The 25525-nt window shown below is 43.6% G+C and overlaps 1 protein-coding gene across 1 annotated transcript; it reads left to right on the top strand.

The window, feature by feature from the left end:
* The first annotated feature begins 268 nt into the window (after positions 1-268).
* Positions 269-23724, top strand: NLRP2 (NLR family pyrin domain containing 2). The gene is made up of 10 exons (XM_035712679.2): positions 269-548; positions 3843-3917; positions 4062-5673; positions 7839-8009; positions 9948-10112; positions 13580-13750; positions 14119-14289; positions 16315-16485; positions 20638-20808; positions 23438-23724. Exons 1-10 carry the CDS (start codon positions 269-271, stop codon positions 23574-23576), a joined length of 3126 nt encoding a protein of 1041 aa, XP_035568572.2. The 3' UTR covers positions 23577-23724.
* The last annotated feature ends 1801 nt before the right edge of the window (positions 23725-25525 follow it).

The following is a 25525-nucleotide window of genomic DNA, read 5'->3' as shown; positions in this document are numbered from 1 at the left end:
TACACTCAGGAATTTTTACACTCTCTAAAGGATCCCAGACTCTCAAAATGGGAACCACTGTGTCAAGACAAAAACTAAAGGAGTTCTATGTGAATTTTTTCTCTTTTTGGGAGTTGGTTCCTAAAGCAGCAGGTTGGGCAGTGATAATTGCCCAGTTCTTGGCACAGAGGCAACTGTCATTTGAAGTAGGAATACTGATTCGCTCTCTTTCATTTCTTCCCTTATTCTTCTTTAATGCCCAAAGCTCAGATCTCTCATGTAGAACAAGATGGAACCTTCTGCACAGCTGGGTTTCAACCTGCAGCCCCTTCTAGAACAGTTTGCCCAGGATGAGCTGAGCCAGTTCAAGTCTCTGTTGAGGCCCCTTTCCCTACAAGATGAATTACAGCACATCCCTGCGACAGAGGTAGAGGAGGCCGATGGGAAGCAGCTGGCAGAAATTCTTATCAACCACTGCCCCAGCCACTGGGTAGAGATGGTGACCATCCAGATTTTTGACAAGATGAACCGAACCGATCTGTCTGAGAGAGCAAAGGATGAGCTCAGGGGTAAGTAGAAACAAGCCCACATGGTGTCCTAGGAGGAAGGAGGAGTAGCCTCCAGGGCTTTTTATATGTAGGCATAACATTGAACCCTGGAGAGGCCACCTGTCCTGAACCCAAATGCTAGACCTTCATAAAGTCTAGTGGTGTCTTCCATTCTAGCTATTTCTACTCTGTCCTGGTATTGTGTACCTCCCCTGGCCTCCTCACTCTATATCCCTTCTCCTGTCCAAGACTGCTCCCGGAGGATATTCAGGATCCCATTCTCTCATACATCCAAGATGTTAAATTATTACACACCCTCTGTTTGGTTTTTAGCTCCTACTCATGTTTCCTCATGCACACTCACAAATGAAACCCTTACCTTCCCTTCGACCAGCACTAATAGCATTTGGAGCTGGATGAAGAGCTGTCTTTTGCATTGCAGGATATTTAGCAACATCTCTTGGACCCTGGTGCTAGCATCCCAGCACCTCCACCCACTAGAAGCTAACAGCACATTCTCTTCACTTGCAACAACCAAAAATGTCTCTAGACACTGGCAAATGTCACTTGAGTGGAGAACCATGTTTTAAGTCAGTGGTTGTCAACTTTCACTGTTCTGGGCAATCTCCTCAGGAACTTATATATACTAATGGCCAGAACCTATCGCCAGAGACACTGATTTAGCTAAATGACCTGTGTCTCCCCTAGGTATGGGGTTCTTGAAAGCTCCTCGTGACACCTGTGTGCGCCCAAGGTTTTTTAAAATCCAGGGCTCTGCTGCCTAACAGAGTGGCCACAAGTGGTTAGCACATATTTGAAACATGGCTGATTCAGTTCAGACATGCTACAAGACTAGAATACACACAGACTTCTAACTGCATGGTTTTATGTACTATCTCATGAGCAACTCTTAAAATGACAATAAATCGAAGTGCCAGCATTTTAGATAGATACATAAAAATTATGAAAACCAGGGTTGCAGAGATATGCTAGTCTTACAGCTGCCCAAGACACACTTCTGTCCCCTTAATAAACCATATCTTGTCAAGCTGGACTGGGTCAGCCTTTTTCTCAGTCTTAGGGTTCCTTGGGCCTTTGGAGATTATTCTGCATAAACCTCCTTGACATTGAACACTCACTGTGTGTTCTCAACTACACAGGAAGCAACCATAGGAAGCCAGAAGAGACGTGTAAGCCTGAGATAGTAACTTGACACATTTTAATTTTATCTTTAGGATCAGGTTAATGTCCTTTTTATGTAACTGGGGGTTTAAGTATGAGACCCAGTTGTCAACATGCGCATTCTTGAAGTCCTCTCTCCTAGGCAGAAGTTTAAGTACTGACATAGTTACAAGACTATAATGCCTCCTCTTTTCTCAGGGATCACCAGGACTACAGAACTAAAATGTGCAAACCTGGAAGAACCCCCAGAGCATGTAGAAGAAAAAGATTCAGGTTGGTCTTAGAACACCCAGAGTTGGAACAAGCCAAGCGACACATACCCCACCATGTTGTGTTCTCTCCACCCCCTTTCCTTTCTGGGAGCTCCATTTCCCCAACCTCATTTTCTCCACTACTAATAGTTATCAGTTGTCTCAGAGGAAATGCCTTCCTCCCTCACTTAACAACAAAGTGAGGAATGACCACTGAAGAGAACTGGAATTCTTTCAGTTCACGGAAAATTGGTGTACTGTATGGAGTTACTCTTTAATTTTTCAATTTCAGATGCTCAGACTTTAGTAATCTCAACTCCCAGATGAGAACATTGAGATATGTTGTCAGTAGGTGACTTGCCTCAACCAGCACTGTGGTCAGTTTAATGTAAATGAGTTGCTCAAGTCAGCCTGATAGTATTTTTGTCAATAGCCCTAGTGAAATACAACTTACCTATCCATAAATCTCACTCATTTTATGTGTACTACTAATTTTTAGTAAATGTACAGAGTTTTGCAACCATCACCACTACCCAATTTTACAATGTTTACATGGCCCCAAAAAGTTCCCTCATGTCCACATGTGGTCACTCCCTGGTCTCTGTCCTCCAATTTCAGGTGACCATTACTTTAGTTTTTGCATCTCTACACTTGACTTTTCTGGATGTATGTGATCTTTTGTGTCTATCTTTCATCGCTTAGCATATGTTTTGGAAGTTTGTACGTATTTTTGTGTGTATCCCTGATCTGCCTTTAAAAAAAAATGTGTATATATATATATATATATCCATGAGAGACAGGCAGAGGGAGAATCAGGCTCCATGCAGGGAGCCTGACGTGGGACTCGATCCCGGGTCTCCAGGATCGCACCCTGGGCCAAAAGTGGCACTAAACCGCTGAGCCACCCGGGCTGCCCTGATCCTCCCTTTTTATTACAGAATTATATTCCATTGTATGGATATGCCACAGCTGATTGCCCATCATCAATGAATGGATGTTTGAGTTTTTTTTTCTGCTTTTTGACTACCTTACATAATACTACCATGAACCTTCATGCGCTAGTCTTGGCATACACACATTTCCATTTACCTTGAGCAGATGCTCAGGAATTGTCTGGCATTCCACACAAACATGACATCACTTGTTTACTGAGATACTTGAGCAGCCATAATGGGTTGAAGCTCTATCTTCTGATATCCTGGTGCATATCTAGTCAAGTGGGGAAGATAGACAAGTAGTTTTGATAGATCACATTGATATTTTTAATTTAGTTTTTAATTGGTGTTCAATTTGCCAACATATAGAATAACACCCAGTGCTCATCCCATCAAGTGCCCCCCTCAGTGCCCGTCACCCAGTCACCTCTCCCCACTCACCTCCCTTTCTACCACCCCTTGTTTGTTTCCCAGAACTAGGAGTCTCTCATGTTCTGTCTCCCTTTCTGATATTTCCCACTCATTTTTCTCCTTTCCCCTTTATTCCCTTTCACTATTTTTATATTCCCCAAATGAATGAGACCATATAATATTTGTCCTTCTCCGATTGACTTATTTCACTCAGCATAATACCCTCCAGTTCCATCTACGTTGAAGCAAATGGTGGGTATTTGTCATTTCTAATGGCTGAGTAATATTCCTCACATTGATTTTTTGATAGAGCAATTAGAACAAATGTTTATTGTTATAGTTCCACAGAGGAGAGGCATGTAACTTGGTTTAGAATGTCATTTGCTCTGTTCATCTCTATAAACCTATCTGTCGCCCCTGCCACAGATCTCTAAGAGATTAGATTCTGCACTTCATGGAACCAGCTTTAACACCGTATCTCTGATAAAAGAAATTCACATTTTTGTGTCATGCTCACTTTAATTTGTATTTTGCAGCACTTACACAAGTACAGGAAGAAGATGTCACAAATCCAGAAGAAGCAAAGGAAGGTTTGAAAGGAGAAAAGCCAGGTCTGTATCCTATCTTCCTGGATGAGCTTAGTGTCAGATAGTTCTTGATAACTTCTCTATTATCATGTTCTTACTTGACACAGGTATTTTTTTTTCCTAATGAATAACCAGCTATATCCTATTTCCAACCTCTTATCACTGAAGGTAAACAAGATAAGTATATAAGTATATTGAAAGAGAAGGTCCAGCAAATGTGGAAGAAGAACTTTTGGCCTGGAGCCAGTGAAAACATTCACACTGTCACCCAGAAATATGAGACACTGATCCCATTCTGTAATCCTAAAATGCTTGCAGGACCATTTCCACACACGGTGGTGCTGCATGGTCCTGCGGGCGTTGGGAAGACCACTCTGGCCAAGAAGTGCATGCTGGACTGGACAGAGGACAGCCTTGCACAGACCTGCCCCACTGCCTTCTATCTCAGCTGCAAGGCGCTCAGCCGCAAGGGGATGTGCTCCTTCATAGAACTCCTGGCCCAGAGTGCCCCAGACCTGCAGGATGCCCTTGCACAGGTCCTGACCCAGGCACAGAAACTCCTGTTTGTCATTGATGCTTTCGAGGAGCTGCGCGTGCCCTCAGGGGTGGAGGCGCTGGTGCACGACCTGTGTGTGGACTGGAAGACACAGAGGCCTGCGTCCACCCTCCTGGGGAGCTTACTGAAGAGAAAGCTCTTACCCACGGCCGCCCTACTGGTCACCACACGGCCCGAGGCCCTAAGGGAGCTGCGGCTCATGGTGGAGCAGCCACTCTTCGTGGAGATCGAGGGGCTCTCAGAGTGTGACAGGAAGGCGTATTTCCTGAGACACTTTGGAGAGGAGGCTCAGGCGCTGCGTGCTTTCCACCTGATGAAGAGCAATGCAACGCTGTTCCAAATGGGCGCGGCACCCGCTGTGTGCTGGATGGTGTGCACCTGCCTGAAGCTGCAGATGGACGAGGGTGAGGACCCTGGCCCCACCTGCCAGACCACCACATCGTTGTTGCTGCGTTTCCTCTGCAGCCAGTTTGCGCCCGCGCAGGGCAGCTGTCTGGGGCTGCACCTCAGGTCTACTCTGCACGCTCTGTGCCTGCTGGCCACTGAGGGCGTGTGGACACAGACCTCAGTGTTTGATGGACATGACCTGCTCAGGCTGGGTGTGCATGAGTCTGACCTGCACCCTTTCCTGAACAGGAATATCCTCCAGAAGAGCAGAGACTGTGAGGGCTGCTACTGCTTCCTCCACCTGAGTGTCCAGCAGTTCCTGGCCGCTGCCCTCTACATTCTGGGGAGCCAGGACCACCAAGACCTTCCAGCAGGAAGCCCTAGCTGGGATGCTGGGAATGTGCAGAGGCTCCTCTCCAAGGAAGAAGGACTCAAGAACCCCTACCTAGCCCCCGTGGGGCACTTCCTATTTGGCCTCACCAATGAAAAGAGGGCCAGGGAGCTGGGGATGACTTTTGGCTGCCTGGTGTCCACCAAGGTCAAGCAGGAACTGCTGGAATGCAGGGTAGGGTCTCCTGAGAACAGACCCTTCTCCTCGGTGACAGACACGAAGGAGACTTTGCACTGTCTCTATGAATCCCAGGAGGAGCAGCTTGTGAAGGAAGCCATGGTCCAGGTGACAGAAGTGTCCCTGGTTTTCAAAGATACCTCAGACATCATGCATGCATCCTTTTGCCTCAAGCATTGTGAAAGCTTGCAGAAAATGTGGCTGCAGATAGAAAAGGGGATGTTTCTGGAGAATGATGCTGTGTCAGAATCAGAGGACCAGGCTGACCGGTAAGAATCCTCACTGTTCACTCTGTTAGCTTGCTTTTTCAGCCTCATCCCCTGCGTTAGAAACAGGGCAGAGTGTCCCCCCGCTCCCTTGGCATAGGATCAGAATTTTCTTCTTGCCAGAATTTCTTCTGCTAGCTTGCTCTTCAAGGTGGGGAACACAATGTTCGGATTAGGGATGGGATCTTTCTTTGGAACCAGACCTTGTTTTGAGACCTGCCTCCTTTTTTTTTTCTTTAGCTGAGCAATTTTTGCAAATGGCTTGACCTTATTTCAGTCCACATGTTGGTTGTCCAGGTTGCCTGTTTGTATGGGATTGTTCCATTTGGCACAACAGACAGAAAAGCATTAAAGATGTAAAGTCAGAGATTGATTCAACAAGGTTTCAAAGCTTCACCCCATCGTGATCATGGCGAGTCCTATCATGGGCACCTCACCCAATACCAGTGACATCATGAGATGACCCCAGTCAGTCATGAGGCTTTGTTATTCTTGATGTAGGCTCGAGTAACATTAACTGAGCTCATACAGTTTCCAAATACTGTTTCTCACCTGGTGGCTACTGGAAACGTACAGTCTTTCATGTTAGGCATGAAGATCCTGGTTTCAGAAAAGGGTGCTTGTGTGGGATTAGAACTCGTCTACTGGTTTATGACGTTCTCTCTTGGTCACAATCCAAGATCACTGCTCACGGTCCTATGTAGGGCACACACACACATACTGCTGTTTATCTTATCAGCTCACCTCTTTCTCAACCCTAGGTCACCATCCAAAATCAGTATCTGAAATACTCATGTATATTCATGGGGCCAGAATAAAACACCCTCTCTGCTTTCCTGGTGGTTATGTCTGTTTTACATATTCCCTTAATTTTTCCTTCACATTCCTTCCCCACTTAACAGAGAGCCATGAACTTGAGTTACCCCAGGAAGCATTATGACCATGACAGCTAGGCATGAACATTTCACCGCTTCAAAGATCACCAGCAGTCCACAGACCTTATCCCTTCATCAGTGTCCTGATTTTGTTTCTTCTCTCATCCAAGTGTTTACACAGGCCCACATGCTAGTTTATCTAAATCTTTCTTCTACAGGAGGGTTGTCAAAGAGCTCCTTTGAATGAAAATAAAATTGCATAAATAGCATCCTCTCTCTATCCCATCCAAGATCCCCAAGTCAAATAGTCTCTATTTTTTTTAATTTTTATTTATTTATGATAGTCACAGAGAGAGAGAGAGAGAGAGAGAGAGAGAGAGAGAGAGAGAGGCAGAGACATAGGCAGAGGGAGAAGCAGGCTCCATGCACCGGGAGCCCGACGTGGGATTTGATCCCGGGTCTCCAGGATCACGCCCTGGGCCAAAGGCAGGCGCCAAACCCAGGGATCCCTCTATTTTTCTTTTTAATCTTGGTTTGGTTCTATGCAATGGCTTGATTATCTCATCTTGATAAGACACTTGCACTAACCCTACACAGATTTCTTTCCCCAGGGCATATAGACCAGACTCTTTGAAAGTCACAACTAGGTTTATCACAACTTGTCTTCCTCCTGTTGCTTCAAGTTTTACAATAAGGTCACTTATTTTATTTTTCCCCCTTTTTAAAATTTAAGTTCAATTAGCCAACGTATAGTACATCATTAGTTTCAGATGTAGTGTTCAATAATTCATCAGCTCCATATAACATCCTGTGCTCATCACATCACGTGCCCACCTTCATGCCTATCACTCAGTCACCCCATCCCTCTACTCCCCTCCTCCCCCAGCAACCTTGAGTTTTTTCCCCGGAGTTAAGAGTGTCTTGTGGTTTGTCTTCCTTTGATTTTGTTTTCCCCATTCAGTTATCAATGATCTGCTTAGAGCACTGGGTGTTATACTATATGTTGGCAAATCGAACTCCAATTTAAAAATATACAAAAAAAAAGAATTTTGGCTTATTCTAACCCTCTGTAAGATTGTTGTGCAAGAAATTTGAGTTTTTTCCAGTGACATGTCTTAGGTGATGAATTGTCTGATAGTGACACTAAGTCATTAAATCATCTGACTTTTAGAGTTCTATTTACTAGGAGTGTGTGCCCAGAGCAACCCTAAATATCTTCATGATGTTGGACAAATGTTATATTTTCTCTCCAGCAATCTTTGGTAAATTCCTTCCTTTGCCTTTTCCCAACAGGTCCCAGAATGATCAACACGTGCTTCCTTTCTGGATAGACTTCTGTTCCATGTTTGACTCAAATAAAAACCTGATATTTCTAGACATCAGTCAGAGCTTCCTTAGTGCCTCATCTGTGAGAATTCTCTGTGAAAAAATAACCTCTGCTACCCATAATCTTCAGAAAGTGGTGTAAGTAGAAGCTAACCCCTGGATGAAAACCCCTAGGGCATAACCAAGCTCCTTACATTTTTAAGGCTCCATTTTTATTGGAGCAATATTTGAATTCCTTTTCCAGAATCCAACTGGGCATTCAAGACATAAGAAGTTGAGATGGTCCATACCATACATTTGTCTACTGAAGCATATGAAGTAATTTTTTCCAATGTCTTATTGTGGTATAACATAAAACTTAACCATTCTTTTTTTCTTGAAATTTTATTTATCATGAGAGACACACACAGAGAGAGGCAGAGACATAGGGAGAGAAGCAGGCTCCGTGCAGGGAGCCCCATGTGGGACTCAATTCTGGGACTCTAGGATCACATCCTGGGCTGAAGGCAGGCACTCAATTGCTGAGCCCCCAGACATCCCATCCCATCTTAACCATTCTTAAGTGCACAGTTATGCACTTTAAATGTGTAAGTATGCAACCACCACCACCATCCATCTCCAGGACTCTTCAAAACTGAAACTCTGTCCCCAGTAAACAGTAATTCCCCATGATCCCTTCTCCACAGCCCTTGGCAAGCACTATTCCACTTTTTCTGATAAAGTAATTTTAATACAGTGTGAAATATGATTGGGATGACTACAAAACACTATGAGGAACATCCAGATCCTGGGGGCAGCTTTAATCCCTTTAAGACAACCATAGGACTATGTGTAAAGCAGGATTTCTCAGCCTCTGCTAACACTGGGGTTGGGCTCCTGCACATCATAGGATTTTTTAGCAGCAGTTCCAGCCTCTACCTTCCAAATGCCAGTGGCATCCACACCCTAGTTGTGACAACCTAAAATGTCTCCAGACTTTGTCAGGTGTCCTGGGGAGGAGGAGATTACAAAATCACTCCTAACTAGGAGCACCACTGGAGAGATGGTATCAGTGTGCTGTGTCCCAGGCCTGGGGCCTGGGTTGGGTGGGAATATGATCCCAAAATCTATGTAGTTGAATGAAGTTGGGAAGAAATGATGGGGTTCAGAAGCTCCAGAAAAAGGTAAGTACACAAGTTAAATACTTGTAATCAAGAGTAGAGTGTGCCCTATCCACCTATGACAGAGTCCTCCTGCAGAGCTCCTCTGTGCAGCTCATGTACTAGGAAAGTCCTGCAAGGCTTACACGTGGGCAGGCTGCTGGAGATGTTTAGAGAAGGAGAGAAAACATGATTTAGTCAACAAAGTAGGCTTCGGGACCAGGGAGACCTCCTCCAGACACAGATGTCCTCTTTCATAGGTTTCTTTCTCAATGCAGAGAAAGAAGGAGATGTTTATGCTCACTTGTGTTTCACCAGCTATGCAATCCTGATTCTAAATGCAAGATATTGAGCAGGACATAGCACTCCTGAAATGTGCCCATTGGTAATACTTCAGGGAAAAAAACTACCACCGTTCCTTATTTATTTCAAAAAGCCATAGAACAGCTTTTGTCTGAAACCATGTTCATGACCAACTTCTCTTTTCCAAAAGTTTGAGATCATGAAAGTATGGAACTTCCAATAGTTTCTAAAATTAGATCTCAGTCAAGCAGCACCAAGTTTCAGTTAAAGCAAAATGAGTGAGTTCTGGAGACCTAACTGTGCACTGGTGAGACAACAGTTAACAATCCTGCATTGTATACTTGAAATTTGCTAAAAGACTTGATCTCAAGTGTTTTTGCCACACAGACACAAAAAGGAAAATGGTGATTATGTGAATTGATAGGTATATTCACTAGCTTGATTACGGGGATGATTTCACAAGGTAGTAATATATCAAAACATTAAATTGTACACTTTAATATATACAGTTTGTGACCACACCTCAATGGAGGTGAAAAATATGAACAAAGTTTCCAGTGTTTAAACCTGTTGCAGCCCTTTGTTCTCATGTATATATAAATGCAAGATTTCACCTTTCTTATCCTTTCCCTAGCCTCAAAAATATTTTCCCAGCAGACGCTTATAGAAACTTCTGCATTGCTTTTGGTGGTCATGAGACTCTCACGCATCTGACTCTCCAAGGAAATGACCAGAATGATATGCTTCCCATTTTGTGTGAAATCTTGAGACACCCAAAATGTAATCTGCAATACCTCAGGTATATCTCACCATCACTGAAAACTTCCAGCATGTGAACAGAGTTCCTACAAGCCTATATAGCAATTTTGAATAAAGTAGGAGGGGTGGGGAAATCCCTTATTCTGATTAGGAACTGTACTCCTCCAGGCACATGCCACAGAACAGAAAATGGGCTAGACTTTAGTTTCCCCTTGTACTGATCATTGAGCAACCTGGGCAACCATCCACAACAGGCCTGAGTCCAAAAAAAATGGTTGGAGACTGGATACCATCCTCTATCAGAGAGAATTGGTTTATGGTTTGTTTCTCCTGTCATGATTCAGAATACCAGATTCTGTCCAGTATCCTCTGTCCAGGCAAAGATACTTTGGGAGCAACAGATTTTCCTTCTCTTGGTAGTCCTCTGGGTTGAAAGATCTCCCCTTGGGATATTCTCCACATGATAGCTCTGGTGAGTATTGTCATTACTCATCATGGGGTTCCATTGATCCTCGCTTGACCACATTTGATAATAGGAACACAGTTTAAGGTGATCTGTTGGTCTTGTTGGTGGTGTTCTGCCTATGCTGGTATGGTCTTGGGCTATTTAATTAGGTCTTATCCCCATCAGTAGGATGGAGTATTGCACATATCCCAGGGGTTTGAGGACTGACTGAAACAAAGTCTAAGCACACATGTATTCATTGTTGCGTTATTGATAGTAGCCACTGTCATAATTGACTATTACTAATGGCCTTCATTTCTTTTTCCTGTGAAGAATAATCAGGAAAAGAAAGTGTGCAATTTGAAGATTTTGGTCATTAGCTTGTTTCTTAAGGAGTAATGGACACCCAAAATGGAAGGAGGAGACTCTGTATAAATTTGGCTTATTTTATTGGAAGCCATTAGATATTCTATTGTGTTCCAATGCCCAGGTTAACTTTGGTTCCTCTATTATTTTTTAATAATTTTTTAAAGATTTTGTTCATTCATGAGAGACAGAGAGAGGCAGAGAAATAGGTAGAGGGAGAAGCAGGCTCCCTGCAGGGAGTCGCGATGTGGGACTTGATCCTGGGAACCCGAGATCATGACCTGAGCCAAAGGCAGATGCTCAACCACTGAGCCACCCAGGCATCCCTGGTTCCTCTATCGTAGCTTAGACTCTGAGAGAAGAAAGTGTTTTGTTGAATTTTATTTAAGTTTAGCTTTCTGGTACATAGTCCACTTAGCACCTCATGTGAATATCAACTTTAATAAACACTCAACATGAGGGTATGACTTGTTTCCAATTTAAAGATGGAAATATAATGATTGTCCATCTCTGACTGACTTACTTCACTCAGCATAATACCCTCCAGTTCCATTCACATTGAAGCAAATAGTGGATATTCGTCACTTCCAATGGCTGAGTAATATTCCATTGTATACATAGACCACGTCTTCTTTTGTTATGTTTTATTCCAACTTTATAAATTTTTAATTTATACCTTTATTTATAAATTTAAAAATTTTATTACCTTTTGATTTATACTTTTCTCTTTTTTCAGCTTTTTTTATTGGAGTTCAATTTGCCAACATACAGCATAACACCCAGTGCTCATCCCATCAAGTGCCCCCCTCAGTGCCCATCACGCAGTCACCCCAACACCCCACCCACCTCCCCTTGCACTACCCCTTGTTCATTTCCCAGAGTTAGGTCTCTCATGTTTTGTCACCCTCACTGATCTTTCCCACTCATTTTCTCTCCTTTCCCTTTATTCCCTTTCACTAATTTTTATATCCCCCCAAATGAATGAGACCATATAATATTTGTCCTTTTCCGATTGACTTATTTCACTCAGCATAATACCCTCCAGGTCCATCCACATCAAAGCAAATGGTGGGTATTTGTCGTTTCTAATGGCTGAGTAACATTCCATTGTATACATCGACCACATCTTCTTTATCCATTCATCTTTCGATGGACACCGAGGCTCCTTCCACAGTTTGGCTATTGTGGACATTGCTGCTATAAACATTGGGGTGCAGGTGTTCTGGCGTTTCACCACATCTGTATCTTTGGGGTAAATCCCCAGCAGTGCAATTGCTGGGTCATAGGGCAGATCTATTTTTAACTCTCTGAGGAACTTCCACACAGTTTTCCAGAGTGGCTGTACCAGTTCACATTCCCACCAACAGTGCAAGAGGGTTCCCCTTTCTCCATATCCTCTCCAACATTTCTGATTTCCTGTCAATCATTCTATGGTTTCACTCATACAGGGAATATTAAAAATAGTAAACAGGATTATGGGGAAAAGGACAGAAAATGAGTGGGAAAAATTAGGGTGACAAAACATGAAACACTCCTAACTCTGGGAAACCAAGGGGTAGTGGAAGGGGGGAGGTGGGCAAGGGGATGGGGTGGGATAAAGGCCTAGTGATACCTCTAGGTCCTTGGAATTTTTTTGTTATTAATACAACCGTACCAAATAATGAAAAAAATAAAGATGGAAATAAGTTTTGATAAAGTTAAGTAATTTGGCCACATGTTCATATACAGTAAATGGCAGAATCAGCATTTAAAAAAAAAACCCCACTTGAAAGGCCATGATACACATAATGTCCCAATGAAATTCCTTTCATCCATGGTAAGAAAATTCTCTCCAGTAATAGAGTATGGGCACCTTGTTGCCTGATATGCTTGATTGAGTGGTTTTCTTTTTTTTTTTTTTAAAGATTTATTTATTTATCATAGACAGAGAGAGAGAGAGAGGCAGAGACACAGGAGGAGGGAGAAGCAGGCTCCATGCCGGGAGCCTGATGTGGGACTCGATCCCGGGACTCCAGGATCGCGCCCCGGGCCAAAGGCAGGCGCTAAACCGCTGGGCCACCCATGGATCCCCCGATTGAGTGGTTTTCTAATTAAGTAGTTGTCAACATGCAGTCTCCAGATCAGCAGCAGCTGCATCACCTGGAAACTTGTTAAAACACAAATTCTTGGGCCTCACCCAGATCTTCTGAATCAACTTCTGACTATGTGGCCCAGGAATCATTGAGGTGGTGCAGGACACCCTAAAACAGAAATCAGTGGATTCTGCATCTGGAGTTTCTGAGGATTTGTGTTTCTAACTGCTTGCCAGATGATGCTGATGCAGCTGGTCCAGGGATCACACTTTGCCACTGCTCTATGTAATTTATTCTAGGACATGACATAATGTGGTAAAATGAGGGGTAAACCTGGAGACTGTTATCAAGCGTTTGGTTATCAAGAATGATGTGTTCCGGGATCCCTGGGTGGCGCAGTGGTTTAGCGCCTGCCTTTGGCCCAGGGCGCGATCCTGGAGACCTGGGATCGAATCCCATGTTGGGCTCCCGGTGCATGGAGCCTGCTTCTCCCTCTGCCTCTCTCTCTCTCTCTCTCTCTGTGTGTGTGTGTGTGTGTGTGTGTGTGTGTGTGTGACTATCATAAATAAATAAAAGTTAAAAAAATACTTTAAAAAAAATAATGTGTTCCCATTCTTCTGGCAGGTTGGTATCTTGTTCTGCCACCACTCAGCAATGGGCCCATCTCTCCTCCTCCCTCAAAATCAACCAGTCCCTGACATGCCTGAACCTCACAGCCAATGAGCTCCCAGATGAGAGTGCCAAGTTGCTGTGCACAACTCTGAGACACCCAAAATGCTTCCTGCAGAGACTGTCGTAAGTACTGCCTCTCTCCCTGGGAGCATCTCTTTTCCTATGTTTGGGGCCACATAGGGAAGAGCAGTGGGTAAAATCTGGATTTGCTGGACTACCCATATGGGACCTCCTACTGATGTGGACACCTGGTTCCCATTTCTGGTCCCAGGTATGTGGCTCATGCATCTTATCATTCCCTCATCCTTGTCCTTCATGATTGAGTGTTAAGCACATGATGAGAGCTATAGAGCTATAGATGCTATAGATGAGCTATAGATGTTAAGCACAAGATGAGCCATAGATGGGGCCTCTGGCCTTTAGGGACAGCCAAGAAAATTGGGTTTTGGAAATGTTCTCACCCTCTTACCATTTGTGTGGTGCTTTGGCAGGTTGGAAAACTGTCAACTTACAGAAGCCTGTTGCAAAGAGCTCTCTTCAGCTTTGATTGTCAACCAGAGGCTGACGCACCTGAGTTTGGCAAAGAACACTCTGGGAGATGATGGGGTAAAGCTTCTGTGTGAAGGCTTGAGTTACCCTGACTGTCAACTACAGATGCTGGTGTAAGTCCATGCTAGTTATTTGTGTGCATGTGCATACTGGATTCAAGTAGCACAGATGCAAGCATTTAATAGCTTCTCTGAATACCCCAAGTATGATACTGACAGATCTGATGAGACCTGGCAAGAGGATGTTAAAAAAAAAAAAGCAAGACATAGTGTCAATATTCCATAGGAATTTGGGGGACGTAGCTGATTTCCAGGGTTTTATGCATGTTTTTAGTGCCACATAACATAAGCTCTACCTGCAACTGGCTGTAGATGGAGGGTTTTTTTATAAATTTATTTTTTATTGGTGTTCAATTTTCCAACATATAGAATAATACCCAGTGCTCATCTCATCAAGTGGCCACCTCAGTGCCCAACACCCAGTCACCCCCACCCCCCGCCCACCTCCCCTTCCACCACCCCTAGTTCGTTTCCCAGAGTTAGGAGTCTTTCATGTTCTGTCTCCCTTTCTGATATTTCCCACTCATTTTTTCTCCTTTCCCCTTTATTCCCTTTCACTATTTTTTATATTCCCCAAATGAATGAGACCATATAATGTTTGTCCTTCTCTGATTGACTTATTTCACTCAGCATAATACCCGCCAGTTCCATCCACGTTGAAGCAAATGGTGGGTATTTGTCATTTCTAATGGCTAATATTCCATTGTATACATAAACCACATCTTCTTTATCCATTCATCTTTCGATGGTCACTGAGGCTCCTTCCACAGTTTGGCTATTGTGGACATTGCTGCTATAAACATCGGGGTGCAGGTGTCCCGGCGTTTCACTGCATCTGTATCTTTGGGGGAAATCCCCAGCAGTGCAATTGCTGGGTCATAGGGCAGATATATGTTTTTAGTGCCACATAACATAAGCTCTACCTGCAACTGGCAGGTAGATGGAGTTATGCCAACAAGCTCATTAAAAACACTAAAATCATAGGACAAATTTTGAGAAAAGAATACAGCTGCATTAACTATTTCTACTCAGATTCTATTCAGTGTTAACATCTCCAGTGTTCTTGCCATCTACAAAATCACCATTGACGGTAACTGCATTTCCTATAAACTAGTTTTAACCTAGAATATGCCTTAAGATACACAGTATCCAAAAACTCACTCACTTAAAATTTCACAAAGCATTCAGTCGTGGTTGGAGAAAGGTGGAAGAAAGAATTTTACCCCACTATCTCAGCCCCCAAGCACTAAAATAGTATGAAGTTCCACCCACTCACCAGCCTTCCCCTAATAGAAGTTGCAAGCCAGGGCAAGATAGATATTCTCTGCCCCATAATTAGGGTAGAAAGAATATGTACCACTTGTATTGATTCCCTAACTGTTTTTATAATAGTTTGTAACAAATTGTCACAAATTAAAAAGCTTAAAACAACACAAACTCATTGTCTTAAAGTTCTGGATGCCAGAAGTCCAAAATGGGTTTCACTAGGCTAAAATCAAGGTGTCTACCAGGCTGTGTTTCTTCTGAGGTCTTCAGGGAAGAAGCCATTTCGTGGCCTTCTACAGTTCTAGCCTGCATCCCTTGGCTCATGGTCCCTTCCTTCATGGCCAAAGCCAGCAGCATAGTGTCTTCAAATGTCCTTCTGTCTTTCTCATCACCTTTCCCCCCTGCTGGCTTTGACTCTCATTCTCCTTCTTATAAGGATCCTTGTAATTACCTTGGCTCACCTGGATAATCTCCCCACCTCCTAGATCCTTTATTCAACCACACCTGCAAAGTCCCCTTTGTATGTAACATAACATATTCACAGGGACCAGGGATTATCACATAGACATCTTTGCATGTATGGAGTGGGGTTGGGTGAGTGTGGATCAGCATGTAGACACCTACATCTGGAGGGGATGGGATAGCCTACATAATTGCTTATATAGTGATTATAACTTTGCCATGATTTCATTTCCATGTCCCATTGTCTGAAAGCTTGTCTAAATCCTGCAGCTTGAGGTCAACAACATTGGTTTTGGTGTATCTCCTCAGGGAAGACTCAGAGTTTACTTTCTTCATGTGATTGATTTCTAGGCTTTGGTATTGCAGCATAACCAGTGGTGGCTGCAATCATCTGTCAACACTTCTCCAGCAAAATTCAAACCTTACCCACTTGGATCTGGGGCTGAATCACATAGGGATTACTGGACTGAAGTTTCTGTGTGAGGCTTTGAAGAACCCAATGTGTAACCTCAAATGCCTATGGTAAGTTATGTTTTTTTTATTTTAATCTGTATATGAAATAAAATATTATATAGGAAATCCCCCCAGCTCTAATACAAGAGATTGGAACAAATTTGTTTTATAAATTTATTTTTTATTGGTGTTCAATTTGCCAACATATAGAATAACACCCAGTGCTCATCCCGTCAAGTGCCCACCTCAGTGCCCGTCACCCAGTCACCCCCCACCCACCTCCCCTTCCACCACCCCTAGTTCGTTTCCCAGAGTTAGGAGTCTTCCATGGTCTGTCTCCCTTTCTGATATTTCCCACTCATTTTTTCTCCTTTCCCCTTTATTCCTTTTCACTATTTTTTATATTCCCCAAATGAATGAGACCATATAACGTTTGTCCTTCTCAGATTGACTTATTTCACTCAGCATAATACCCTCCAGTTCCATCCACATCGAAGCAAATGTGGGTATTTGTCGTTTCTTTTTTTTTTTTTTATTTTTTTTTATTTTTTTTTTTATTTTTTTTATTTATTTTTTTTTTTTATTTGTCGTTTCTAATGGCTGAGTAATATTCCATTGTATAATTGTACTTCTGAATTGGCTTTCTGACATTGAATTGTAATCCAAATTTTGTAACTCTGTGGGAGAGAGGACTGTTTCTGATTCTTTCTTTTGAGGTGAATTTTTCCTTCTAGTCATTTTGCTCAGTGCAGAGTGGCCAAAAACAAGTTGTACTGGGAAAAGGAGAAAAAGAAGAGAAAAAAGAAAGAAGAAGAAGAGGACGAGAAAAAAGGGGGGGAAGCAAATAGAAAGCAAAAACCAAGGGGAAGTATCCTCTGATTCTATATACTGTAAATCCCTCGACTTCCCCTGGAACTTTCCAGTGCTGCTTGGTCAATAACTTGCTTTTCCCCTGTTTGTCTAGCTGGTCTTCTGGGGAGGGGCCTGCTATGCTGAGTCTCAGGTGTGAGCACCTGGGGGAGCTGCTCGGCCCCCTGCCTGGTGCCCGACTCTGGAAATTTGTTTAACCTGTTTATCCTGTGAGGCCACTGTGAAGCTCAGTGGGGTTGTTTATCCTGTGAAGCCCCAAGAGGAACAACAACAGTGGAGGCGGCCAGCTCTCCAGCTCTAGAGTCAGCTCCTGCAGTAACTACCGGTGCTCTCAGTCTGCAGGGCCTGGATGCTCCCGGGGCGGGGGCCGCTGATCTGCACAGCTCGGGTCGCCTGGTGGCAGGAATGTCTTTGCTGTCCTGTGCCCTCCTGGCTTCTGCCTGTCCCGGGGAGCGGGGAGTTGGGAAGCACCGGATCTTGGGCTGTGTCCCTGGCACCCTGGGCTCCGGGGCCTGGCTGCTGGAATCGCTCCTCTGCGTGGAGGCTCTGCCCGAGCCCCTCCGAACTGCTCCTGGGTCCAGCCAAGCGCAGGCTGCAGCCCTTTAGGGAGCTCGGCCGTGGTGTGTGGTGCCCAGTGGTGCCCAGTGGTGCCCAGTGGTGCCCAGTGGCAGGAGAGTTCTTGCTGTCTTGTGCCCTCCCCGCTTCCACCTGTCCCTGGGGGAACACAGGATCATGGGCTTTGTCGGCTTTGTGCCCTGGGGTCAGGGCCTGTGCTGCTGGAATCCCACTCCCGGGGTGCGTGGCTCCCGAAGGCAGCAGGGCACAGACCCCTCCGTCTGGAGCCCCCGCCTAACCAAGTGACTTCTCCCAAATGTCCGGTGGGCTGTGCTCTCCAGATCTTTACCGAGATCGGTCCACATTTTGTGGTGCACTTTCCCTGGGCGCACTGCTACTAGTGGCTCTGGGAAACTGAAGGCTTCACTGCTCCTCCTGTGATTCTGCCCAATTTCCCTGCTAAACACTTTTCTGCCTGGGAAGAATCCAGTGCAGATTTTTAAAATTTCCACTTCTCTGGGACTGGGCTTTCCTGTCCTGGAGGCTTTGGTTGCCCAGGTTTACTTTAGCCTGGCTCTTCATGGTGCCCCTCCTCCACTTGATAGTTAGTTAGTTATCTATCTATCTATCTATCTATCTATCTATCTATTATTTATTTATTTATTTATTTATTTATTGCTAGAAGTGAAAACCCTTCTCTCTGTAGCATTCAGGCTGTTCTCTCTTTAAATCTCAGGTAGAATTTGTAGGTGTTCAGGATGTTTTGAAAGTTATCTAGGTAAGTTGGTGGGACCAGGTGAGTTGAGGACCCCTATTCTTCTGCCATCTTGCCACACCCCCCCCAGAAACTTCTATTTTTAAACAATAAAAAAATATCTCAGCAAATAGTATTCTCACATTTTTTAAAAGGAATTATGTGAGTTGACAGATGGGTTAATTAACTTGATTGTGGTGATCACAGTGTGTACCTATATTAAATCATCTTTGTATGCCTTAAATACATACGACTTTTATTTGTCAATTATAGGTCAGTAAAGCTGGGGGAGAAAACTCACTAGAATAGTTAAAGGAATAGCTTCTAGTCTAGGTCATCTCAAGGTAACCTGTGGACCATGTTAAAGATGCAACACTTATGGCATCAAGAAGGAATGGCTGCCTCAGATCCCAGCCTCCAGAGTGGTAAGAATTCAACACTGCAGAAAATGTCAGCTCCACAAGCAGATAAATGGCCTCAACTCAGTTCTGCCTCACGATCCTGCATGAGTTAGGTACCATCATTCAGACACACTTGAATCTGGAACTTTACCTGTAAAGAACTCTCAGATGGCAGCTTGTTTTCTGGCCTCTACAGCACAAGAAGGTAAGGCAGAGTCATGGCGTTTAACCTCTACCACATACTAGAAATGCTTGCAGCTTTGAGAATCCTGACACCCAGGCTGTACCTCAGACCTCTGAAATTGAGAGCTCCACAAGCAAGACCCAAACAATAGTATTTGTAAAGTTCCCAGCACGAATACAGTTTGCATTGGTGAGGATGCCAACTGAATAAATCCTAGAGCTCACAGGTGGGAAAATTCTGATTGTTACCATTCATGGCAGGTGCCTGTTTGCAAGAGGGTGGTGATGTTAATGATGGCAGGGAGGATGCTCTCTCAACCACACACGCATACTGGCATGGGGAAGTATCTAGTGAGCTGTGACTTCCCTATGGCATAATTTGCTTTGCATTTTAGGAAATGGAGTTGGTTGTATCCATCAGAAATGTTGGTTATGATAATGAAATATGTTTGTGTGTTATTCGGGGTGCCAGGAAGTATGCTAAATGTTTGATGTTGCGTTTAGCCTCTTCTAAATCCTAGGGAATTCTTTTTTTTAATAATTTTATTTTTTATTGGTGTTCAATTTGCCAACATACAGAATAACACCCAGTGCTCATCCCGTCAAGTGCCCCCCTCAGTGCCCGTCACCCATTCACCCCCACCCCCCGCCCTCCTCCCCTTCCACCACCCCTAGTTCGTTTCCCAGAGTTAGGAGTCTTCATGTTCTGTCTCCATTTCTGATATTTCCTACCCATTTCTTCTCCCTTCCCTTCCAGAATGAAATCCTTAATTCCTTCTTTCAAATGTCAAATCCAAGCCTTTTTAAAATCCGGCTACTATCTTCCTGATATCTAGAATCTGTTTTCGTACCCCTACATCTCCTGGTAACTTCTGGGTTGTTGTATAGCCTACGGCTGGTCTGAATCTGCCATCTCTACTCCCCTACAGTTTTTCAACTCTTGTCATGCTTCTGGTCAAAATCTCCAGTGGTTCCCCATCTCGTCCCAAGTAAAATCTGAAGTTTACAATGGCCTAAGGGCCTTTTGTGAAATGGCTCCCTCTTATCTGTGACCTCATCTCTTACAACCCTCCCTGGTTCACTCTCAAGCTGGCTGTCTTGATATTGTTTTACATGATAATCCTCCATGACCTCAGGACCTTTGCATAAGCTATTTCTCTGCCTGAGGAACTCCTACTCCAGATCTCTCTATGGTTCATTCTCTTCACCCCTGAGGTCTTCATATTGACCTATAGGTCAACTATTGTAGTGAGCATCCCCCAATTCTCCTTTTGCCTTTCATGACCCTTATTGGATATGGCACACCACATATATCTGTTTCCTATTAGCACATGAGCTCAGAGGGAAGAGACTTCTCTTGTTCCCTGTTGGATACCCAACACCCAGGCGTATGTCTGGCATATAGGATGGTATCAGTAAACATTGGTTGAATGACCTAATTTTGTGTCTCCCCTATAGGTTGTGGGGATGTGCCATCACTCCTTTCAGCTCTGAAATCCTCTCATCTGCCCTTGGCAGAAATCAGAGCCTGGTCACACTGGACCTGGGCCAGAATTCCTTGGGGTATAGTGGAATAAAGATGCTGTGTGATACCTTGAAACTTCACTGTTCCTCCCTCCGGACACTCAGGTATGATCCTCCTGCTGTTCAGTGTTTTTCCTCCATGATGGTAGGTTTGCAAGGGGAGCACAAACCACAGGAATTGTTGTAGGCAACTACTAATAATATTCAGCCTTCATCCATTAATGTTTGGTCACCTGATAATTCTCCCATTGGTCTCTTCTGTTGCTTTAGCCGGTAAGATGAGCCAAAGGAGGGATGCCTGGGTGGCTCAGCGGTTGAGCACCTGCCTTCAGCCCAGGGTGTGATCCTGAAGTCCTGGGATCAAGTGCCACATCGGACTCCCTGCATGGAGTCTGCTTCTCTGCCTATGTCTCTGCCTCTCTCTCACTATATCTTTCATGAAAAAATAAATAAAATCTTAAAAAAAAAAAAAAAAAAAAAAGATGAGCCGAAGGGTGAGACCCAAACCTAGTCTGAAATCAAGAATCTGGACAGGGATCCCTGGGTGGTGCAGCGGTTTGGCGCCTGCCTTTGACCCAGGGCGGAATCCTGGAGACCCGGGATCGAATCCCACATCGGGCTCCCGGTGCATGGAGCTTGCTTCTCCCTCTGCCTATGTCTCTGCCTCTCTCTCTCTCTCTGTGACTATCATAAATAAATAAAAATTTTAAAAAAAAGAATCTGGACTAGGACTTCTCTAAGAGAATGGAGAGTTATGGTGGCCAGCCATTGTCATGTTAGGAAAATCAGACTGCAGCTCTCCTGCAGTATTCTGAAAAAGAGTTTGTGTTGGGGCTGTATTAGTTACAGAGGTCTAGCAATTGGTCCACCTTAAAGGCATGTTCTGTGGAGTGAGTCCACTGTTGAATGAAAGGAGTCTGTCCTCTGTTGTTCATCAAAGCAAGTTGCTATTGACCTGTGTTGTCTACTTGCTACCATGGCAACAAAGAACAGTACAACTTTTCTTGGTCTTACCCAAGCTTGTTTAAATACTCAGATGCAAAAACAAACAAAAAGAAATACTCAGATGCAATGTAGACAACCAATGGCTTGAAATGATAATTATGTAGAAGGAACAGATTATATATGTACTCAACAGGTAGCTTGCTAGTCAAAAGAAGGGATTTATAGACTCTGACATTTGTTTCTGTGTTTAGCCCCTTTTTGGTGAGCTAGTCCTCTCACTTTATGTAATATCAGTGACTTTTAATCTAGGTGTAAAGCCCTAGAGACAATATTGTAGCTGTTTCTTTAGATGTTCTTTCCTGAGTCTTTGAATCTCAAAATGAGCCATTCAAGGGCAGGGGCGGGGGAGGGGGGGCCTTCCTGAATCACAGATCCTTTACAGGCATGAAGATCCTGGATTCAGAATTTGATTTTTAGTTCTTTGACTTTTTCATCTACCCCGTATCCTTCTAAGATATTATTTTAAGTTAACTGGAGTCTTTTCCTCTTGCTTGGAATCAAAGAGCCCTACCATCATACCTCATTCTTAGTCCTGGTGTGGTTCACACCCTGTTTCTGATTCCTTTATCACTTGACCAGACACAAATTGACTATAGGAACTAATCCTGTGCTTCTACAGCAGACCATGACCAACCTCCAACAATCACAAATAGACACAATTGCATCTGACCTTGGAGGGTCATGTTGAAAATATTTTGAAGCTCGTTGGTCCTTACTTTAAGTGAAGTTATTTTTATTGTGATTTTGGTATATGTAAACATTGTAACATTATCACCATAATCAAGCTAATTAATACATCCATCACTTCATATAAGTTACCTTTTGTGTATACATGTGTGTGGTGAGAACACTTAAGATCTACTATCCTAGCAAGTTTCAGGTATACTTGTCAGTATTATTGTCATTGTGCTACACATTAGACCTCCGGAACTTCTAACTGAAGGTTTATTGTGTGGATATTTTATGAATCTTAAACAGCAAAACAAAAATTCATTAATATTCTAGCAAAACCAGGCCACCTGTCTGGCTCAGTCAGTAGAGCATGTGCTCTTGATCTCAAGGCCATAAGTTCAAGCCCCACATTGGGTATAGAGATGACTTTAGAAAAAAAATATATATATACCCTAGCAAAACCAGAACTATAATGCCAGCAAGAAACATGACAGCTAATATCTTCAATCTCTTACTTTTATACATATTTTGCTTTAATTATTCCCTCTTGCTTTGTCCTCACTCTGTTCCCCATCTCCATATCACAGAGATGAATACCAAAAGGTGAATTCCACAAATGAGGCTGCTATTATCACAAGTCAAATAAAAGGTATTGGTCAGCTATATCATGTAGCAAAGGGGGGACAAAATCTTGTCTGACTGCCTTGGTTCACGTGTGTGTGTCTTGTCCTGGGTCCACGAAATAGAAGTTACCAAAGTGAGCTGTGTAGTAGGCAGGTATTAGAATTAAATCCTGGATGTATCAATCAATTCCATCTCTCCAAACATGATACGAGATCACCCAAGATCATTCAACCATGCAAAAGCATTACAACATTAACCTGGTATTCTCTTTCCCTACCAAATCAATATGGAACCCTGATTTGCAGCATACAGTAATCAGTAAATATTGCCCCTGCCCCTGCTCTAAAGTATGAGACTTGCAGGCACTTGGGCATTTGGAATGAATCTCCTTGAAGCAACAAGAAACCTTCCTTTTGTCCCATTGTAACTCCAGGTTGAAGATAGATGAATCTGATCCTCGAATCCAGAAGCTGCTAAAAGAAATCCAAGAATATGACCCACAACTGACCATCGAGAGTGATGACCAAGATCCAACCAATAACCGGCCTTCTTCACATGACTTCATTTTCTGAATCCCCTGGACTTATTCCTTCCCAAGTAAAATCCAGGATCATCAACATGATGTTGAACTTCCTCTGAGCCCTCTCAGTGATGTTATGTGCTGGGCCAGATGTTACTGTATCCCTGGTTGTGCCTTCAGCTTCTATGAAACATGCACAGGTGGTTTACTTACCCCTATTATGGACAGAATGCCTATATCTTGAGTCTATCAAGAGCAATAAAGGTGTGAATGCATTCATGAAGGAGATTCTTTATTAATGGATTCTGACCAAACATAGACAGAAAAATACTTTATTTGGGGAGAACCTAACACAGAAGGAAAAACGGGGACAGAAATGTTTGTGATCTCATTGGTCTGTTCACCTTGCCAGTCACTGCCCAGTTCTGGCATTCCTTGATCTGTGTGGGTAGCTGCCTGATGGTCTTCTTCAGAGTATTTCTCCTACCAATCCTACAACAGTTTGTAGCATTCTTAAGTGCTTCAGTGAAGCCCATATATGATCATTTCTTTGATCAACTTTTTAGTAATTCCAACCTCAGGGTACTGGGTGGCTCAGTTGGTTAAGCATCTACCTTCCGGTCAGGTCATATCTCAGAGTCCTAGAACTGAGCCCCACATTGGGCTCCCTGCTCAGCAGGGAGTCTGTTTCTCCCTACCCTCTGCCACTCTCCCTATTTGTGTTTTCTCTCTCTCTCTCTCTCTCTCTCTCTCTCTCTGTCTCTCTCCCTCCCCTCAAATACAATCTTTTAAAAAGGTACTTTAAAAAAAAAATAATCCCAACCTTATAAAAAGCATAGCTCCATGGCATGCACAGCTCTCCCCCCGCCCCTAACCACTTACTTCCTTATGGCATACAGAATCCCAAAAATCTGTACAACAACTGTAAGAATCACTTTGTTAGGCACTAATTTTTACATTTTTCTCCCAGTCATCCTACTTCCCCTTCTTCACTGGGATCCATTGGTTCATCATTCTCACCAAATACACCACATTCTCAGACCTCCCCTTCAAACCTCTCTTTAACAGGCTCATGTGCCATCATCTCCCTGATGTCCCTGTGTACAGTATGGGCTCCCAGGTTTTCCTACAAGTTTCCTATTTCTCGAGACCTCTTGTTCAGCTGAATATAGGTCTTTCCTATAGATATTCTCATTCTCATGGTCTGAGGAGTGGTGGGTGCCTTCAGTGGGAGTGGGTAAGGTTGTTAAAAGAAGAAATAGAGGCACATAATTTTTTGAAGGCTAGGAAGGAATTTCAGGGTCTTCTAAGAGTTCCTCAAGTCTCTGCTATTGACACTTGGGGCCAGATAATTTTTTGTTATCTTAAGCATATCAAAAGAATATACTCTTGAGAGAGTGCCCTGTGCATTCATAAAATGTTACCCTCTACCTACTAAATCCCAGCACCTCCCTCCCCCAAAAATATCTCCAAGTGCTGGCAAATATCCCTTGAATCCAAATATCCCAATGTTGCCCCTTTTAAGGGAAAAGAAATCGAGTAGCCTCCATGCATCAATATAGGAATGGATACTCTGCCCATCTTACCTGTGACTTAGAGATTCTGTGAGGGTGGTTATTAACTATAGAGCAAGACAGGAGGAGGATGTGGCCATAAATTGATGAAACCAGAGCCCATGTCTAAGGAAATGGCATTTGGGATCAAAGGGTAAGAGAAAGGTATCCTCAGGGTGGGGAGATATGATAGACCAAGGCCTCAGAACTCACACATGTCACCAAATGTTTCTGGTTAGGAGAGGCTGGTCTGATAGGCTCAGGAAATGAATACTAGTCTGAATTAACCAGCTAAGCTATGGGTTAGGTTCGTGGATACACAGAAAAAAAAAAAAAAAAACACAAAATACAGGAGCCTACAGGGAACCATGGGAGTGTTTTGTGCAGAGGATAGAACAGGGTCAGCTATGAGGCTTGGGGATACAGAGGTCAATCCATAACATGTATT

Source organism: Canis lupus, chromosome 1 (genome assembly GCF_003254725.2).
Source record: "Canis lupus dingo isolate Sandy chromosome 1, ASM325472v2, whole genome shotgun sequence".
Classification (NCBI taxonomy): domain Eukaryota; kingdom Metazoa; phylum Chordata; class Mammalia; order Carnivora; family Canidae; genus Canis; species Canis lupus.
Note: the sequence above shows the minus strand (reverse complement) of the source record. Positions and strands in the feature narration are given on the sequence as shown.